Here is a 19,740-nt window from a genome sequence, read left to right as displayed (position 1 = left end):
CTTATTCTTGCTGTGCCTCAGTTTTCTTATCTTTAAAATGGGCGTGATAAAAGTTCCTGCTTCAGAGGGTTACTGTCAGGATTAAATGGGGAAATGCATGTAAAGCTGGCAGAGAGGATTCATGAAATGTTAGCTGTTAACTATTACCATTTTCTGGCTAGCCTGGAACTGTGGGCTAAATTCACAAGATAACGTTTAACAGATAAAATTAATCATGTTTTGGCTCACAATATAAATTGTACAAGTTTGAGATGGAGGAGACCTGAAGTGATAGCAATCCATGTAAAAAGAAACCACGAAAACAAAGACAGAAACCAAAACCAAACCCAACCTCTCTGGAATTCAGGTGACACGGTGCTCGGTGAACTAAGGGTATCATTCCCCTGGGTCAGGGGAGTTAACGTGGGGCCATAGGTACAATGTCCTGCTGAAGGCAGGTGAGGGAATTACCCCTGGAGCCAGAATCATGGTGCTGCCCTTTCATAGCTGTGTGACCTGGAGCCTCTTCAAGCTTTTGTTTCCTCCTCTAAATAATGGGGACAATAATATTTATCTCTCAGGATTATCATGAGTGAGTAAAGGAAAACTTAGAGCAGAACTTGGCACATAGGTGTTCAATGAATTTGAGTTCCTCTCTACTACATCATGCAGATCTCTGTCCCTTGAAGGGCTTATAAAGCTAAGTCTAGGTGCCAACCTAGGGTGACTAGCTGCTTTGTATTTGGAATTAATGTGCTTCATTTTGGGGATCACACTTTAAGGGAATTAGTGGAGAGGTGGAATGTAGCTAGACAAGAATCATCAGCATGGTGGGAATGGGAGGTCTGGATGTGTGATAGGTAGAAAATGAAATACATCTCAGATATTTAGCCTGGAGATTTTCTCTTTTTTTTAATGGGGGAGAGGAAAGTGACATGATGACTGTCTATACACACTGTAGGAGATGGACAATCCACAAGACAGAGTCACAGCCTGTGGTGGGAGTTCCAGGAGAGCAGATTTTGGCTTAATTTGAAGAGCAACTTTCTGATAATTAGAGCAATCCTGCAATGGAATGGGCTGCTTTTCAAAATGGTGAGCTCCTTAATCATTGCAAGTTTGCCAAGAGAATGCTGAGCTCCTTGCTTTTAATTTTCCTAATGTTTTTTTTCTTCATATTCCTTTGCTTTCCTTTTCCTTGAGTCCACCCTTCATTCCTTATAGGACATTTATAACTACTTTGTCCCAAAGTACTTTTCTTCTCATTCCTCCTTCTTCCATTTCCAAACCCCTTTTCTCTCGCCTCTCCCCACCCCACTCCCAGCCCACATTTAGTCCAATGATGGAACTGCCTCCCTGAGTTGTAGGCAGACCGTGGCCCAGAATGTCTCTGAGATCTGGGCCAAGATTGCTGTGTACACTGGCAGAGAAGGGAAGGAAAGTGAAGGAATCACTGTGAAGGCAGAGGTACTGCTGTGATTCTCTCATCAGGGTAGAGGGTTCAGCAGCGTCTCCTGAAACCCAGGTCTAGGAGAAGCCCGCCTGTCACTGAGCACTCACAGACAGAAGGTGGGAATCCCAGAGCTGAGCACCGTTCCTTCAAAGATGCTTTCTGTGAGCGGAACCCACTTTGAATCCCCTCCTAGCTCCCCCTAAGCATTTCCCTCATCTCTGCACTATGCAGCCACCTCGTCATATTGCCAACTTCAAGAACGCACTCTCATACCAAGCAGAGCAAAGGATTGAGAAAACTGGATCCCTGCGTGAACTCTCAACCCAGAATACGGATATGCAGATAAATCTGACAGCAATGACAGGCAAGCCTCATCTAGAACTTTCAATTCTCCTTTTCTTTCTCCTTTATGCCTTCTTGGTCCCCTTTCTTTGTCCTTGCTTCATCTTCTCAATCCTCTCTCTGTTTCCACCTACCCAGATTCTTTCTTGCTTCTTGGGGCTTGGAGTAGTTTCCCTCCCATTCTAGATGCCCACGTGAGATGTGCCAGGGGGTGGCAAGGAAGGCAATACTCTCCCCTCCCCCGAGGGCCCCGCTACACTTCATACCATGAGCTGGGGACTGCTGGATGTTCGGGCTCTTGGGTACAGGCAGGCCACCGGGCATGGCAGTGACGATGGCTTGCTGAGGTGGTGATGGACCAGACTGAGTCTCAGGCCCACTCTTCTCTCTAGGTACCACTTCCTTCCAGTCATCGGGGGTGCACTGCTGAGGCTGTTAAAGGAGAGGACAGAGATGATCTTCTCGTGAGTTGCCTCTACATTCCTGGACACATCCCCCGTTTCCATGGAGCTTGGGTACAAGGCAAGGACATTAAGATTCAGCCAGCCCCAAATTAGGGAGAGGCCCCTTTTCTTTCCTGGAATACTCAGAGAGGACTTCAACACTCAGCCCACCCAGACACACATCCAAATGGGGGCCACGGGATTGCCTGAGCTGTGTCCTCCCCCTTTGTTACCTGGACCTTGGGATCGGCTTACTCACCACTGGCGAAGCAGGTTGCAGTTGTAAGATGACAGCCGAGGCATGCTGGAACCTGTGTTGAGGGGTGTGAGACAGGCCCTCGGGGTATCCATTGTGAGGCCCGACATCTGGCGTGGGAGGGTGACACTGCTGAGTGCTGCCAGGCTTGTGCAGGTTGGCAGCGGGACACTGGAGAGGCAGGGTGGATGGGACCGGGCCTAGCGGCATGGCAGGGGCTTCGGGGCCGGGCTGCAGGGCCAGGCTTGGAGGGACCGAGGCCAGCTGGGGGTGGGATGGGGCTTGGAGCGCTGGCCGTGATGGCTGGGGCGGCGGCAGCTGTTGTGATGCTTGCTGTTGCTGCTGCTGGATCCCAAACTGGGGCTGCAGGTGCTTTGAGGATGACTGGGAGAGGAGCTGGTGTGGCTGCAGCTGAGCATAGGCTGAAGAGGGGGAGGCCAGGTTAGGTGGCATGGCTGGGTCTCACTTTCTGCTGTGCCCCCTCCCACATCCACATTAAGAAGGCTTTCCAAACTCGGTATTCTTGCTTTCATCTCTTTCCTCTTTCACCTAGAGCCTGGCCTGACCATTGCCATGGCCTGGCCTTCTCTCTCTGTTTTCTTGCTTTCTTCCTATGCCGAAACATTGGGCCCTTGGCTGTCCCTCAAAGGCCAATGCAAAGCTCACCTCCTCTGTGAAGGCTTCTTTGATCATTCCAGCGGCTGAGAGAAATACTGGATTCTGCAGTGTGCTATGTTCTCTCTCCTCCATGCCCTTCACTCGCTTTTCTCTGGGCCTGCGACAGGTGCAGGCTCCCATCGCCCAGCCCAGCTCTGTAAGGCTGGATCTTATTCACCCTACTGGGTCTGCTCAGGCTGGGCCCCCCGCCGCCGCCAGGGAGTGCCAGTTGCACACACGGTCCTCAGGCTCTGTGGGGAGGCAGCCTGGGATGGACCACTGGTTCCTTCTGTTACCCAGTGGGGGACCTTGGGCTAGCTGCTTAACCTCTCTAGGCCTCAGCTGCCTTGTCTGAGAACCAGAAACAAAACAAAAATAGTTCTTGCCCAGAAAGTTGTAAGGATGAAAGAAGATAAATGCTGGGTGAATAAAACGAGAGAAAAATGACATAATGTGCACAGCACAGTGCCTGGCACATGGTCATCGTCAGTCATTTAATTCATATATTCAATCAGATAATTAAAATTATTATTTCAGTCTTGGCTTAGGTTCTGAGTATCCTGGGCTCACCTCTACCGTAATGACGTGTCTCACAATGGATTATAATTGTTTCTTAGCTGTCTTCCCTTCCAGATCATGAACCCCTCGTGATCAGAAACTATCACATATCTCTATATCCAGAACCTTGCATGATGCCTAGTATTAGATGGGGGCTAAAGAAATAAACAAACATATTGTCCTGAACTGGAATCGTGTGTTGCCATTTGCTGCTTGTCCTTTCTTCTTCCATTTTAACCAGGCTAGCTCTTTGAGGTGAGGATCCTTATACTTTTTAGTTATCCCTCCTGTGTCCAGCTCATGCCTTAGAGACAGAAGGGGTTCAGGAAATTCAGCTCAGAGACTGACTGTCCTCAAGCCGCTCACTCTCTGTCTAGTGGTATCCAGGCCAGCTTAGCATGAGGGCTGCTCAGCTGAATCTGTCCTGCCTAAAAGCTGTCCTCTGCAGGGACTCCCACAGCTGGAGGGCCGGCAGGGAGACGTTGTGCCGTGCAAAAGCACAGAGGGCCACAGCTGGAAGCTCACAAATGGATTTTTGCAACCAAAGGCTCCCAGCCAATGAGGGGAATGCAAATTCTGGGTCCTGAGCTAACAATTTTAAAAGGATCCTGGGCTTCCCTGGTGGCGCAGTGGTTGAGAGTCCGCCTGCCGATGCAGGGGACACGGGTTCGTGCCCCGGTCCGGGAAGATCCCACATGCCGCGGAGCGGTTGGGCCCGTGAGCCATGGCCGCTGAGCTTGCGCGTCCGGAGCCTGTGCTTCGCAACGGGAGAGGCCACAACAGTGAGAGGCCCGCATATCACAAAAAAAAAATAAAAATAAAAAAATAAAAGGATCCTGTGACACAGGTGCAAAGTAAGCAGATTTCAAACAGAGTTAGGGGAGGTACCTATTTTCTTGAATTCTGTCCACTCACAAGCAAGTTTCCAACTATCTCATCACAACCCAACACAGAGTTCCAAGCAGAATGCCAATAAGAATGGAAAGGAGAGGACAGAAAAGAGGTGGTAAGGTGAAACAAAATGCTCCTTGGTGACCAACTGCTGTAGGCGGAGGAGGGAGTATGGCTGGCCCACGGGCTGTAACCTGGATGACAGGGAAAGATGGGATGGGGAAACACGGACGGCCATGAGGTTTTGAGAGAAATGGGTGGGGCTTGAGGTGATGGCAAATGAAATGGAAATTGGAAATTTCCAAGTGGAAATTGCCAGCAGGCATTTGGTGATTACGAATTGCCCCTGACCTCACCCTGAGCCTTGTCTCCTAATTTCACCTTGAATAGCACAAACTTAACAATCAGGCCAAGACTGTTATTCAGGCAAACTTAATAATCAGGGATTTTTAAGATGACCGTTGTTAAGACACTGGAGAGATATCGCCTATGCCATGAAGTGCCTGGCTAGTCTCTAGAGGCTAAAAAGTTCTGCAGAATGATAGGCAGCGTCACTGAAGACACAAGTAAAACTTGTTCTCCCTTTTATTACAAAACCATGAATTCCTGCCGGGGGAACAGAGTCCCTCTAGGGGCTGCCGGTCTGAGCTAAGAGCTGGAGATGGTGCAGCTCAGAGAGGCTAGGAGGGTCAGAGGCCTGTCCTGCTACCCACTGGCTGTGTGGCCTGAGACAGGTCCTTTTCCTCCCCAGGGCTTCAGGGTTTTAACTGTGAGACAAGAAGTTTGGACTAGCGATCATACAATCTGATGGGGGTGGATACCATAGGAAAAGAGTTTAAAATTCAGGATTCATAAGGTGAAAAAGGGAAGGTTAGAGAAGAAGGGTCTAGACCTATAGAGCATAAAGAGTGTAGTTAGGTGCAGTACACCTTTGTTTACCAAGACTGGGAGAGGCAACCGTTGGCTTCGCGGCCCTCGATCCCGGGGCCTCCTCTCTGCCCCACTCTCTCCCCGACCCTGTGCTGCTTGTGGAAACCCTAAGGCCATTGCTTTAGAACAAATGATGCTAGTATATGCCAAAGCTGGAAACAAAGTTCATGATGGCTTCGATAAGTTCATAGATCAAAGACCCCAGCGTATTTTGAGGGGAGTGTACATCCTTAACCTTTCAAGGTTAATAAAAAGCCAAGACCATGATTTAACTCAAGCATTATCCTGGGTCAAATTCCTTTCATTTAAAGTGTTGTAATAGCTTTCTAATTGGTCTGATTCCAGTTTCTTCTCTCTATAATCCGCCTTGTAGATAGATCACAAATTAATCTTCCTAGTGCACAGATCTGATCCCTGATTAAAAGCCATCAGGGGGCTTCCCTGGTGGCGCAGTGGTTGAGAATCTGCCTGCCGATGCAGGAGACACGGGTTCGTGCCCCGGTCCGGGAGGATCCCACATGCCGCGGAGCGGCTGGGCCCATGAGCCATGGCCGCTGAGCCTGCGCGTCCGGAGCCTGTGCTCCGCAATGGGAGAGGCCACAGCAGTGAGAGGCCCGCGTACCACACAAAAAAAAACAAAAACAAAAACAATACAAAACAAAACAAAAAGCCATCAGGGACTCTCCTTTGTCTGAGGTTGTCTAAAGATCCTTACATTCAAGATCTTCTTACAACATAAACTAACCGTTCCATTTTTATTATTTCTTTGATCCAAGCAATCTTTTCTGTCCACTGTCCCCTGTATGGAAGTTTGTGCCTTGTCTCATACTGTCTAGAGTGCCATGAATCAAATTCTCATCACCCCTGTCCTCCTGTGGGAGGCTGGGCAAGTCACTGGACCTCCCTGAACCTCTGTGCCTTCATCTTTAAAGTGGGAGTAACGATGATACCTATACCTCATAGTTATCTCAGTAAATGACTTATCTCCCCTTGATAGGCAGAATTTAGGATTTGTTTCCTCCAAAGTACCTGGAATTTAGTAGATGCTTAATCAGTATTGCTGAATGAATGAATGAATGAATGACAACACGGTGGGACTCTAGCTTGTTTGTCCCGCAGAACTTTGCCTCTTCAGAGTCAGAATATGGATGAAATGGGGGTAACCCCACAGGCCATTTTGGTTTTATCAGCACTCTTGTTTATTGAAGCCTCTCCTCCTGTCCAACCTCTGCTCACCACCTTCCTGCCCTCGCCTTCACCCACCCTAACTTCTCTGCTCATGGTCTGCATAACATCACTTCCCCCGTGCCTTTTTGGCTTTGATTTCAGTGCTTCCATTTTCTGGAATGCCCTCCTTCCACTTCAGTGATCTCAGTAAAGCATAAGCTTCTTTGGCCCAGGCTCAGCTCGTGTTTTCTCTCTTTGTCTTAACCCTCAATTATGGGTTTTCCCTCAGAAGTCCCGAACACTTTATTGTTTGTTTCTTTGATTCATTTGTGATTTAACATGTACTATCTTGTATATGTATTTCATTGATTCTTAAAAATCGATTCTTACCCCCCCCACACACCTCCACTTTAACATCTTTTGAATTGGGATGCATATTACAGTTGATGATGTTGGTTTAACTGGTACTGCTTTTCTTTCTCAGAGTTAAAAAAAATAATGGTGTGTCTTATAATCAGTGGTGTCTTAAACTGGAATACTTTTATGCTTTTATGTGTTTATTTCCTATCTATCCAACCAGACTATATGCTTTTTGAGTTAAAGACTTGTTTTCTGTTTTTTTTTTTAAACTTAAAAGATGTGCTTTAATTGAACTAGGTTTTTAATGTTTCTTTTTCCTTCCACATTGTCCAACATAATCATCTACGTCTGTGGATGCTTAGCAACTGTCTGCTGCTGATCCTGGTGAGATCGATGGAGTCTCCTCCCTCTCCCATGCCCTCCTGGCTCAGCATGGGGTGGTGAAGGTGAGCACTTCCCACTGAAGCCACAATACCAGAGGAGGCCACATCCCTCTCCACTACAGCGAGGATGGGGCATATCGGTTTATGAAATATGAATGCACAGAAATCACTCTGGACCTTTATTTTTTCCTACAGTCCAGTAGCTTCATTTCTCGCTTGTACCTATTTTGGCTGCCCCATCCCCTGCAGCTGGGAAGCTCACTGCTTCTAAGGAACAAAGGGTTGGTTCCGCGGGACCTCAGCCACGGCTTTGGAAGGCCTCATCAGCCCTTTCTGTCAGGGAGCAGAGGAGGGGCAGGCCTAGGGCCTCAACAAATTAGGGCCCAGTTAAAAGGAGAGACTCCTGGCAATGCTCATCTTCCCATCTGGTGCTCTAACCTTGACGGCCTCCTTAGAATCTGAAGAGACCAATTCACTGTTCCCCAAACAGTTGGTTGTTAGCAACAAGAGGATTAAGGCCCCCATGCAGGAGCGCTGGCTGTGACGGCTTACTGGCACGCCCCCTTCGCTGCATCCACTGCTAGAACTTGTGATCAGTAATGGATCTCGATTGATCCCAAGTCTTCACGGATGCAGGAAACAGCTCACTGTCCAGAAATGCTGGGACTCTTGTCTCAAAGTACATGGGAGCTGCAAGCATCCCAGTTGTAGGCTGGACGTTTGCTCAAACACCTATTTTGCTCTGATCTGCAATACTTGACTAGAGTTTGGAGTTACCTGGACCATGGGTGAGAGGAGGGTGCCTGTGAGAGAGGAATGGCGTAACTTTTTACAACCCACTAGAGAGTTAAGTGAAGAGATACTTTCAACCATTCATTCACTCAACAAACATTACTAAGCACCTACTATAGACCAAGTACCATGTTTGGTGCTGGCTAAAACATGGTCCCTAGAATAGGTTACAGTTTGGTCAAAGAGATAGCTGGAAAACAGACACTCTCGGTATAACTTGGTAAATGTTATGACAGGAGATAAGCACAGACTACTGAGAACACAGAAAAGGGGGTTCAGCTTGGGAAGGAAAGCAGAGAAGGCTTCCCAGAGGAAGTAAGTGTTTAGCATGACTCAGAGTTCAGAAGATGCTGAAAGGAAGGGCACGTGGGAAGACTTGGAGGCATGGTATACCCCGGTGCTTGCAGGGACCCACAGGGCATCCTGTACAGCTGAACCCAGGACGACTATGCAGGAGCAGCCAGAGAAGAGGCAAAATGATGGGCGGGTCTAAATGATGCCAGCACTCTCCAGAGGCTGCTCATCTCCAAAGATGTCTCATGTGATCAGGCCTCGGGGAGTGACTGAGATTGAGGTTAACTCTAAAGGTCAGAGTCCCACATACACATAACTAGACAAGAAAGCTCCTTTTAGGAAAACTGAAAGCAATAGCCACATGAATTTTCCCGGACGCAGTCCTTCCAGGCTGAGGGAGGGGTAGGAGGAATAGGAGAGGGGAACTGGAGCTAAGGGAATTTCCCCGTAAGAGGAAACAAGTTTACCAAAACAGGGTTGCTGACCTCTATGGTGGGCTCTCTATGCCTTAATGTCTTTAGACCTGCTCTGCAACTACCTGGCAAAACCACCAAATATCCTCTGTGGGCAGGATTCCTTATAAGGCAGCTTGCAGCATTAGAAAAGAAACTACCCACCCTTGGTAGAGGGATGAGAATACAGCATAAGTGGCCAAAGCTGTCGGTTTTAGAGTCAGACAGAGCTGGTCTGAACCTTGGTTCTGACACTTACAGGCTGTGCAACTTAAGACAAATTGTTTAACCTCTCTGAATCTTGACTTCCTGTTCTGCAAATGGTGGTATATACTTCATAGAGTAGTCATTAGTATCAAATGGAATATTATGCTTCAACCACAAAGAGGAGAGGTTCCCTGCCTTTGTTCATACTGAGAAGATGCACAATAAATGGTAGCTATTCTTAAACTACTACCTGCTATTTGTATATTGTTTTGAACTTCTCAAAGCATTCTCATAATTTGAGTCTCATTTATTCCTTACAATCAGCCTCTGAGGCAAATGGGCGGTATACCCACTTTACAAGCAAGGAGAGAGAGTTGTTTCTGAGGACTTCCACGGTGCAGCAAGTTCCGGGGAAGTTGGCTTCACCTGACAGATGAGGCATGGTGCCTTGTATCTCACAAATGCTCAAAAAATGCTGACGGGCGAGTGAATGGTGCAGTCAGCGAGCTCAAGTTGACATGGCAGGCCTTCAAGTGTTAGTTGGGGGCTGTTGAGAACTTTGGAGGTAATCTTGGAGGAGTGGACAACGAAGGGGGAGTGTTATGCCAGAAGGTGGGCAGGTAGAAGGTCTGTGCGGGTCAAGTAAGTTACAAAGGTGGGCGGGGGGTAGTGGGGAAGGCGAGGCAGAGGATCTATGCGAGGGAGCTGGGAGCGATGAGAGTGGTTCAAGGGACAGTTGGGGGGTCTTGAAGGCTCCCACCCCAGAGGCAGAGTCAGTCGGTCAGAAGTCATTAATGTGCTGATTATTGAATCCCTCCTGTGACTGACAGGGTAGGAAATTAAAGACCCAGCGAAGGTTTCTAAACAAGAAAGGAGTCTCTGAGGAAGGTGATTCTGGCAGCTATGAGCAGGATGTTCTGGGGGTCAGTTAAGCCTCGTATGGTCAGCAGGCCTTAAGCAAAGCCGGGAGCCGACACGTAGGAAATATGGTCAGAACCTGGTGATAAACTGGGCAGTGATGGAGGGTGAGAATAAGGAGGGAAAGGGAACGGATATCTACTGTGAGCCTACTCGGTAGACATCCGATCACTTCTGCGGGCCACCTCATCCATTTTTACAGTCTGTTGTAAATATAACCATCTTTGTTTTACAGATGAAGACATCGAGATTTACAGAGATTCAGTAACTTGATGACAGTCATAAAACTAGTAAGGGATGAAGCTGGGGTCTGAAACCACATCTAACTCCAAAGTCTATGCTTTTCCCATTATAACACCCTGCCTCTCCAATGAAGGAAAATGAAGTCAAAACAACCCTGAGATTGTTAAGTCTGAGTCTAGGAACACCTGATGATTGTGGACAGCAGCCAGGAACCGGGAAAGGGGGACCTTTCTGAAGAGGAAGACTACTGGCTTTTGGCTTTTGTTTTGTTTATGAATCTCCAAATTTAAAAAATGTGTATGCCAGTGGGGTGATATCTACGTGGGCGTATCCTACAGACAGTTGGAAATTTGTGGGGAGAGGGGAGGAGGACAGGGAATGGACACGCATTGAGAAGTCATCTGTGCACAGGTGGCAGGTGTCTGAAAACGTAGGTGTTGAAGTCAAACACAAGGGGGATGGACAGAGTGTTTGGGGAGTCCCACAGCTAATGGTAGTGGGGCCAGGGAAAAGCAAGGGGCAGCAGGGCCACCTACACACACAGATGGCCACAGGCACACGTGGCCGCTCTGGGCCTAGTGCCTTCCAGCGCCACAGCTGAGATAATCCCCCTTCAGTTCTGTTCTGGAAATGTACTCATTTTTCAAGGCACGACTCAAATTTCCACAACCCCTCTTAGACTATACACTTGTTCAACTCTAACGCCCATATGGTTGGCATCACGTTTGGCACCTAATAGGTGCTAAATGAATATTTGTTGAGCTGAACTGAACAATTAAAGAGAGAAAAGCTATATGCAAATGGTAGCTAATTATTTTTTTCTGAGCCATATCTTCTTCATTTGTGAGATGAATAATTATTGCTAGGATTAAATGAGGTATGTAGGTTAGGCATTTAGTACAGTGCCTGGAACATGGTTGTTCATTAACTGGTAATAATTATTATTACTGGCAGTAACCATGGAAGTAACATAATAGGAGCTTAGGGTGAAGGATTTCAGGAAAGAAGAAATCCTCAACAGTTCCAAGGAACACAGTCTGCTTCTTCTCTCTCTCTCTCTCTCTCTCTCTCTCTCACACACACACTCACACACACACACACACACACACACACACACACACACACACACACACACCCATGGTGAGAAATGTTCAGCAAAATATAAAACTCCTCCTCTGATATCTGCTGGCTTTTCCCCCCTAGTATAAGAAGGAGATGGTTAGTAATCTAAATCTGATCCTACAGTGGATAAATGAAATGACTTTCATGGCTGGCTGCATGATTTTAACATCAAAATTGTAGGGGATCTAATTCCAGCTAGATAACAGGCCCACATGTGTGTTTTGGTTTCTGCTTGATTCTCTAAGTAAAAGTGCATCTACCCTACAGTTTGGCAGCTGCTTTGGGAGGGAAATATGGTACCCAAGAGTCCTAGAATCAGCACACATCACATTGTCCCGCCTATCACAGACAGAATCACCACTCCCTGACACAAAACCCTCTCTGTGATAAAACAAAGCCGCTGTGGCAGGCCTTCCCAACAGTGAATTCTCTCTCCTTCCAGAGACCTGAGGAGGGATGAAGAGACACAACAAAGACCTGGCATCTGGAGCACAATTGTGTGAAAAGGGCCCAGGCTGTTCAATGACGTGACAGTTCTCTTTTATCACAGCATCTCCCTCCTGGCAGCCACTTTCTCCTCACCTTTGAGCCTGCATGTGCATTCAAGGCCTTGAGTTTAGCCACTAGAATGAGGACTCCAAGAACCAAGCCTCCTATCAGGAGCTGTGGCCCAGCTGCCCCAGGTCTTGGCGCCTCTGGAAGCCAGGCCCATGGGATCTTGCAGCCTGCACCTCTTCTGCCCTCCTGGTTGGGTCCTCAGATCACCGAGAAGCCCAACCTCTCTGCTCTGCTCTCCGCCTCCTACTCCCCTCCCCCACCAACCAACCCACGCCTTTTCAGGGCATAAGGGACCTTTTCTATTTGCGGAGCCTAAAGAAGCCCGTTGCCAAGGTGACAGGAGCAGGAACAGCAGGGAGCTTGCCATGGGGGAGGGGCTTTGCCCCCAAACAGCTGTCAGTGGGAGCAGTCCCAGCTGGGACTAGAGTGTTTGCCTGCTCTGGGAGGAAACAGCCCCCAGGAGAACGCATTCCTCTCTGCTCTCCTCCCGGCACTGCCTCCTCCACAAGTCTCCACTGGTTACTTTCCCTGGGGGCAACCAGCCAGCCAGCTAAAAAAATGCTCCAATAGCAAAAACCTGCCACTCTGCTCCCCATCCCTCTCTCTCTCTCTCTCTCTCTCTCTCAACCCGCCCCCCCCCACAGCACACACGAACACCCACACGCACACACGCATGCGCACACACTGTGATCCCTCCGTTCATTCGCAGTCCTTTGGCTGGGCAGGAGGCCAGAAGTTACCTCCTCGCTGGGGAACTGTGGCACCCAAGGCAGGAGCTGCTCCAGGCCGCCCCCATCAGGTCAGGAGGATTATTTCAGTCTTTTTTTGTTCTAGAGGCCCTGAGAGGGTCTGCAGCATCTTAAATGTCCCTGCTGCCTTCCGTCTGGGTGGTGGGGGTGAGGAGTGGACTCATGGAGAGGAAGGGGTGGGAGAGGAAGGGAAGAATAGGAGGGGACGGTGGGAGACAGGAACAATGCAAAGCCTACTGATTCATCTCACTGGGGAGACGGTCTTTGTGGTCTGCAGCTCACAGCTGCTCTGAAGAAAGTTCTGGGGAACCGCTGGTCTCTGCACTGCCTATAGCCACATGCTGTTAAGTCTCAGGCCACACCTGGGGCCCTGGACCTCAGTCTGTAACTCACGGGCCTTCCCCTTTACCAGGCTCAAGAGAAGAGAGCCCTCCACTAGACTCTGTAAAACCCAGAACAATCTTAGAACTGTCAGGCTCTTCGAGCTTTGGGTCAGGAATAAGAAAGGCCTAGGAAGCCCCACTGTAAGAACCGAGAGAGGCAAATATGGCTTGATGATTAAGAACATAGGATCTGACTCAGCCAGACGAGGAATTGGTTTCCAGTTCTGCCATGTAATACTGATGTGACCTTGAGTGACACTTACAGTAAGTTCTTGCGTAACCGCTTTGAGCTTCAGTTTTCTCATCTGTTAAATGGATAAAAGCATCTACCTTACAGGGTTCTTTTGAAGGTCAAAAGAGGTGAGGTACATAAAAAAGCCCAACATATTATCTAGTCTACATCAGAGGTTTTTTATCAGGGCTTGTCCCCTTTCTGTCCAGTTTTCTTGAGGCCCCAGGGTTGCCTAGGAGCCTTAGGAAGAACCGTAAGGACTGGTCTTTCCTTTGAAGGGTCCTTAGAATCTGGGGGGCTGGCTTAGATCTAGGGAGAGGTTACATTTTGGCTTGGGCAGAAATGGGGTTCTCAGGAAGTCCTGAAGCCCAGATGTTGCTCTAGGGTTTGTAGGTTGCATGGGAAGGTAGAAGAAATGTTAATTTGGGCTCCTTGCTCTATCAGCTCAGGGTAAGACCCTCCAGACTTTACCCTCGGAGCCTCAGTTTCTTTCTTCACAAAAGGAAGAGGCTAGACTAGTCTCTGGAGACAGCAATGCCGGACAGGGAGAAACGCCCGGAGTCACATGGCGGTCAGGCCTCTGCAGGGAGGTGCCTGCTTCAGCTCAGAGTGACCACTGGAGGCTAAGACCACATCTGTCCTTGAAGCTTCAAAAGGGTGAATAAAGAACTTGAATTCAGATTCTCCCCAGCTCGCCTCCCACTGTCTGTCTAGAATACCTTCCCCTCCTCTGTCTGTTGGGGAAATGACTCCTGCTTCAATACTCAGTGCCATTTCCTTGGAGGGACAGCATCTCTGACCCCTCCTGTCTGGCACTGAGGTGCCCACCTGGGCCCACACTTACCTCATACTTACTCCTACAATGGTATTTATGAAATCGAATGGATTTGCTTATATATCTGGCTCCCTCCGTTTGACTGCACACTCCTTTAGGTAAGAAATCACATTTTGACCATCTTGGTTAGTCTAGTAACAAGCATAAAGTAGGCTCTCAAGAAAAAAAAATGCAGGTTAGATTGGATGGTAAAATAGTCTGGATGAGGACAGAGGGTTAGTGGTTATTTGAGGGATGTGACCAGGGTGAGTCTCTCTTTAATGCAAAGCCACGTGGTCCACCACCACATTTCTGTGCTGTAACAGCTTGGTCTTGTTCCCGAGACTGGTAAGTCTGGCTTCTGGGGCTCTTGGCCGATTTTCTCATTAAAGATTGCCTACAATAGGCAGCACTGGGAGAATGTTACCAGGCAGGGAAAGAGTCTAGCCCCAGGGAATACTGATTCGTTCCCTTCACAGAATCTGCCTCACAAGTAACCTGCTGGATTATTACTTTTTTAATCTGCAAGATTTATTCTCAAGTGTCACCATCACCAGCAAGCCTTTCTCGGCTCCTGTCCGCCAGGCTATATAGCGCCTCTGTGATCACATCTATTATAGTACTTGTCACCCTATATTGCATTGTACTTGTCTGTCTCTCCAGACTGTGCCCTCCTGGGAGGGCAGGGCCCGCGTCTTATTTGTCTCTGCACACCCAGAACTGGCAACATAACTGGTGAATATTAGTCAACAAATGTCTGTTGAATGATGAGAAAATAAGATTCCCACTTCTTCATCTCCCTGTGGGCTTCTTACATGCCTCTGGCTAGCCCCTGTCCTTTTGGCTGACCCTTAGAGAATTTCAAAATAGTCTAACTGCCAAACCTCCACTCTCAAAGTGAAGAGCTATGATTGTGTACCCTGAGAATCACCGTGACGCCCATTATGAAGAAGGTCTCATTTACTCCCACTGATGTGGCTTCCTTCTTTAAAGCTAGGCTAGAAGCCTAAAACAGCATCTGGAGCTGATGAACATCTCAAGACTATAGGAGGGGAAAGAGAGACACATGGCTGACATCATAGCATGTCCATGGGAAAAAGGAAAGTTTGAAAGTTTCCCCCTGACCCATAGTCCTACTGAGTTTTCTGGGACAGGATCTTTCTTCCTGGAGCCCTTACCTGGTGCAATGAGGGGGTGGGTTGCCACAGCAGGTACCATTCGGCTGAGCCCAGCCCGACCCTCCAAGCTCCCTGGCACACTGCTGTTGCCATCTCCTTTCTTGAGTGGCTCCGTCACACTGTCAGTTATGCCAGGCTTGGCACCTGCAGGGGAACCCTGAGCAGTGTTTCTGCCTTGTGATGGGGTAGGCAGAGGCTGGCTACCACCCGGCGTGGGCTTCAGGGCCAAGCTGGGCAGGACAGGCTGAGTGGGGGTAGGGCCCGAGGCTGCTGCAGTTGGTGTCTGCTGTGTTCGGAGGGTCAAGTTCTGTACCTGGAAAAGAGGGGTCTGTAGGAGTCCAGAGAATGTGGGTAGGAGCAATGCGGACACACAATTCATACAGGGAAGGAGTCAGGGATGGATCCACGAATGGCTCAACAGGAGAGTGGGTTGTTAAAATCAGAAAGAAAGAGAGAGAGAGAATGAGACAGGGGCTGAAAGAGGAACCAGGAGCAGAGTTTCTAAAGGAGACAGAAAGAGTGCTAGCGATTGGATTCATCAGCAGAAGAAGCTACATTCTGAGCAGGGAAGTCTGCCCCTCCTGGGGCAGGCCCAGGCAGGGGAGGCCGGGCTGGCTCTCCCTTCTGTTACCTCCCCTCCTCCCCCAAACTATCAGGATGGGCTGCACACCACTTAGAAAGAATTCCCAGATACAGCGGGGCACGGGGCTTCCCACACTGGAAAAGGCCAGGGCAAAAGTGAAAGTTAATCGACCAGCAGGGTCCCCCAGGCCAAGGATTATGCTGTCCTCAGGATCAGGTTTACGCCAGGATGAGCATATGCTTACTCAGGCTGGTCCCTGGTGCCCTCTGCTGGACACACGGAGGCTGTGCCAGACTCACATCGGACAAATCTGATCATCTTGGACCCAGGTGGGTCCTCCCGTTCTGTAGCTGGGGATGGTTCTCCTCCCCTGCAGCCCACGGCATCTTTACAGCCACCGCAGCGTCTGGGTGTTCCCAGCAGAAGGAAGGGACCCAGGACTCATCTTTGCTCCCTCTTCCATGCAATTTTTGCTGATTCCTAGAGGTGCTATAGCATGTGTAACCAGAGTGGAATTTTCCTCTTAAAAGGCAACGACAACACAGGTTATCCTGAGGAGGGTGTAAGGTAGACAGGTAGAGATGACCACCGTTGTTGGCACTCACGGCGTGCTGCTGACTCCTGCTCTGTGTTCGGGGCTCGAAGCAGAGTCAAGAGTGGCCGAAGCCTTCTCAGGGGTGAATTAAGGAGCAAGTCTAGGAGCATTGGAATGCCCTGTCTCCCACCTGTTTTCCCAGAATATCCCAAACCTTCCAGACATTCAAAGCTCCTCCAGGGCTCGGGCCCGTACCCATTATCAGTGCCCCTCTACGGGGGTGCCCACCCCCCCCGCCCTCCCACAAGCATGGAATCCTCACCTGGGCGGGGGTGGGGGGCCGGGCGGGGGAGCCAGTGCCGAGCTCAGGCTGCACAGTAGCGACGGTGGCCGTGGGCGTGAAGATGAGCTGAGGGGACAAAGGAACAGTGCCGCCTAGGCTCCTAGCTACCTGCACCAGGTTACCTGGCTGGGCCTGGAATCACAGGAAACGAGCCGCCTTTTACCTGCCCAATGTGGGCTCAGCCACGGGACACAACAGGTTAGCCAGGGAGTGGACTGGGGAAGCGGGGAGGCACGAAAGGGAAAGAGTCCAGGGGGATCTCCCGAAAATCTCAAGAGGCTCGGCGTGGCCTGACCCAGGCGGGGCAGTGAAGGGCCACAGGTGGGGGGCCATTCTGGGGCTGCACCCAAGTCAAGTTTACTTCAGAAGGATCTGCAAAGAGCTCACCCCAGAGGGACCAACAATCGCAGGACACCCTCAAGTCCCTCTCTGCAGCATCCTGGGGAGCAGGGCCCCTGTGCCGAGACAGATGCCCTGGGACCATGTTCTAAAGCTAACCTGCTCTGGACTCCAGTCTCTGTCAGAACAGGACTCTCCACTAGAAGAGATCAAATTAGATGCATTCTTTTGGCCATTTTTTAGTCAAATTCAGATTAGGCTGTGTGTGTGTGTGTGTGTGTGTGTGTGTGTGTGTGTGTATTTATGTGTGTGTGTATGTGTGTGTGTATTTATGTGTGTGTATTTATGTGCTTGTGTGTGTGTTTGTGTATGTATTTATGTGTGTATTTATGTGCTTGTGTTTGTGTATATGTGTGTATTTATGTGTGTGTGTATTTATGTGTTTGTGTGTGTGTATTTATGTGCTTATGTGTTTGTGTATGTGTGTGTATTTATGTGTTTGTGTGTATGTGTATTTACGTGTGTAGTTATGTGCTTGTGTGTGTTTGTATATGTGTGTGTATTTATGTGTTTGTGTGTGTATGTGTGTATTTATGTGCTGGTGTATGTGTTTGTGTGTGTATTTATGTGTGTGTATTTATGTTTGTGTGTGTATGTGTATTTATGTGTGTATTTATGTGCTTGTGTGTGTTTGTATATGTGTGTGTATTTATGTGTTTGTGTATGTGTGTATGTGCTTGTGTATGTGTTTGTGTATTTATGTGTTTGTGTGTGTATTATGTGCTTGTGTGTGTTTGTATATGTGTATGTATTTATGTGTTTGTGTATTTATGTGTTTGTGTGTGTATGTGTGTATTTATGTGCTTGTGTATGTGTTTGTGTATGTGTGTGTATTTATGTGTGTGTGTATTTATGTGTGTGTGTGTGTGTGTGTGTGTGTGTGTACGTGCGTGCGCAGAGACAACAGCGGTAGAGGAACCAGAGCCCCCAGAGCCGTACTTGTGTCTGCATCTCCTTCAGTGGAGCGCAGGGACTGAGGGTCTCTGCGTGACGCCCCTGGCCCTGCGAGTCTAGCTCGGTGTCCGAGGGGACATGCGGTGTCTGACAGCGTGTCTGCTCCTCTGAGCGCGAGTACCCCACTTTGGGCAGGGACATGGCCAGGCTGCAGGGCTCCAGTGGGGGCAGTTAAGTAGGACAAGGGTCAGGATAAACTGAAGACAGCAGGTTTGAGTGGTGTCACATGGGCTGCCCGGCCCCCTGGAGAAGTGGAAGTCTAGTCCACACGTGTGTCTAACGGGCTGTTCCCCAGGAGTGGAGCTGCACCTCAAGGAGCTCAGAGTCAAGGACGGAAGTGCTGGAGCAGGACCCAGAAAAGCTCCTAGTGTCAAGTTCTGGCTGTAGGAGCCGAGGGAGGGGTGGGACTGTACAGTCTTTAGGATAGTGTGTCGAGGAGCTGGAGGGAGAACTCTTCAGAATAGGGGCTGGGAGGCTGGACTCACAGTGATCTGAGTCCCGTGTAGAGCTAGATGTTCCTGCCTCCTAGGGCGAATGCTGCTGCTTTCACAGGAAATTCTGCTAAATCTTAGGAACCTCTCAGCTTCCTATGGGCCTTTGCACCTTAGGGACAGGTGTAAAGGGGGGACTCTAGGGATGTGTGTCCAGGGCTGATGCCGTCCTGAGTCCATTTGGCTCAAGCAAGCCCACCTGATGAATGGTTGACAGGGTGACCCTGATGGGAATGGGGGCCCAGCTGGGAAGGCAGTGGAGCAGCCGCATGTCCTGGAGCTGGCTGCCACCTTCACCACCTGGGCTGGAACACACTTTTGACCCTGAACTACTGGTGGCCAGTCCCTGCAAACACTGTCCCAGTGGGGTAAGACCCCACTTCTGTAGGGTACTTGGATGTCTGTGCGCTTGCTTATCTTATGTGTCTGAGTGTACAGACCACCTGGGCACAGATCCCTGCATTCTCTACCCTAATTAATTTTAGGAAGTGGTTTCTGATAAGAAGAGGATGGTTCTGTTTCACTCTAGGAGGGGAGGGAAAGGAGGCATCATGGGTAACTTTATTTCGGCCTGGAACCCCACCTTTCCTTGAGTCATGGAGCTTGTACCAAAGCCCCCGCTCAGCCTTCCAGGCCGCCTTCTTTATGCCACCCCTTCTTTCCTGCCAGCTGTCCCCCTAGTGCTTCTTCCCCACCCTTCTCTTAGCCCCGTGCTTCTCTAACTGCCCAGCTCCCAACTTCTCTGCCTCCGTCCTCCTGGCCCACCTGAGCCGTGGCCCAGGCTGGGGACTCACCATCTGTGCCCGCAGATACATCTGTGCTTGGCTTGCAGTCAGGGCTGGAGAAGACGTGTTGCCCAAGAGCACAGCCTGCTGGGCGATGCCTGAGGCTGCTGCTGAGTTGACACTCTGAGCCCGGTTGATGAGCTGGGCTGCTGCCGGGGAGGCTGCCAGATTGATCTGAGGAGGGAGACACGCGAAGTAGGAAACAGGAGGTTCTGTGGGTTAACTCTGCCCCCCTTCATCCATTTCTTTCTCTCTGCCTCTTCTGTCCCTTGGTGGATTCAGTCTTCTT

At 49.4% G+C, this 19,740-nt stretch overlaps 1 protein-coding gene and 1 long non-coding RNA gene across 7 annotated transcripts in view; one reads left to right on the top strand and one right to left on the bottom strand.

The window, feature by feature from the left end:
• PHC2 (polyhomeotic homolog 2) overlaps window positions 1-19,740 on the bottom strand; it is a 103,452-nt gene that overhangs the window by 25,855 nt on the left and 57,857 nt on the right. For 3 of the 6 annotated variants that reach the window (XM_059070880.2, XM_059070881.2, XM_067012073.1), the window contains exons 5-9: window positions 19,461-19,625; window positions 16,802-16,954; window positions 15,362-15,674; window positions 2,477-2,895; window positions 2,041-2,206 (exon numbers count right to left, since the gene is read on the bottom strand). In XM_059070880.2, the coding sequence (XP_058926863.1) occupies window positions 2,041-2,206; window positions 2,477-2,895; window positions 15,362-15,674; window positions 16,802-16,954; window positions 19,461-19,625 (1,216 nt within the window). The remainder of the gene's footprint in view (window positions 1-2,040; window positions 2,207-2,476; window positions 2,896-15,361; window positions 15,675-16,801; window positions 16,955-19,460; window positions 19,626-19,740) is intronic. The other 3 variants (XM_059070887.2, XM_067012079.1, XM_067012084.1) reach the window with 2 other exon arrangements.
• On the top strand, window positions 1,668-11,105 carry LOC131761073 (uncharacterized). The gene is made up of 5 exons (XR_009336881.2): window positions 1,668-1,796; window positions 2,167-2,238; window positions 7,399-7,482; window positions 9,489-9,729; window positions 10,318-11,105. It is a non-coding gene; the product is annotated as an uncharacterized lncRNA (long non-coding RNA).

Source organism: Kogia breviceps, chromosome 1 (assembly GCF_026419965.1).
Source record: "Kogia breviceps isolate mKogBre1 chromosome 1, mKogBre1 haplotype 1, whole genome shotgun sequence".
NCBI classification, from domain to species: Eukaryota; Metazoa; Chordata; class Mammalia; order Artiodactyla; family Physeteridae; genus Kogia; species Kogia breviceps.
This window is presented reverse-complemented; position numbering and strand designations above follow the sequence as displayed.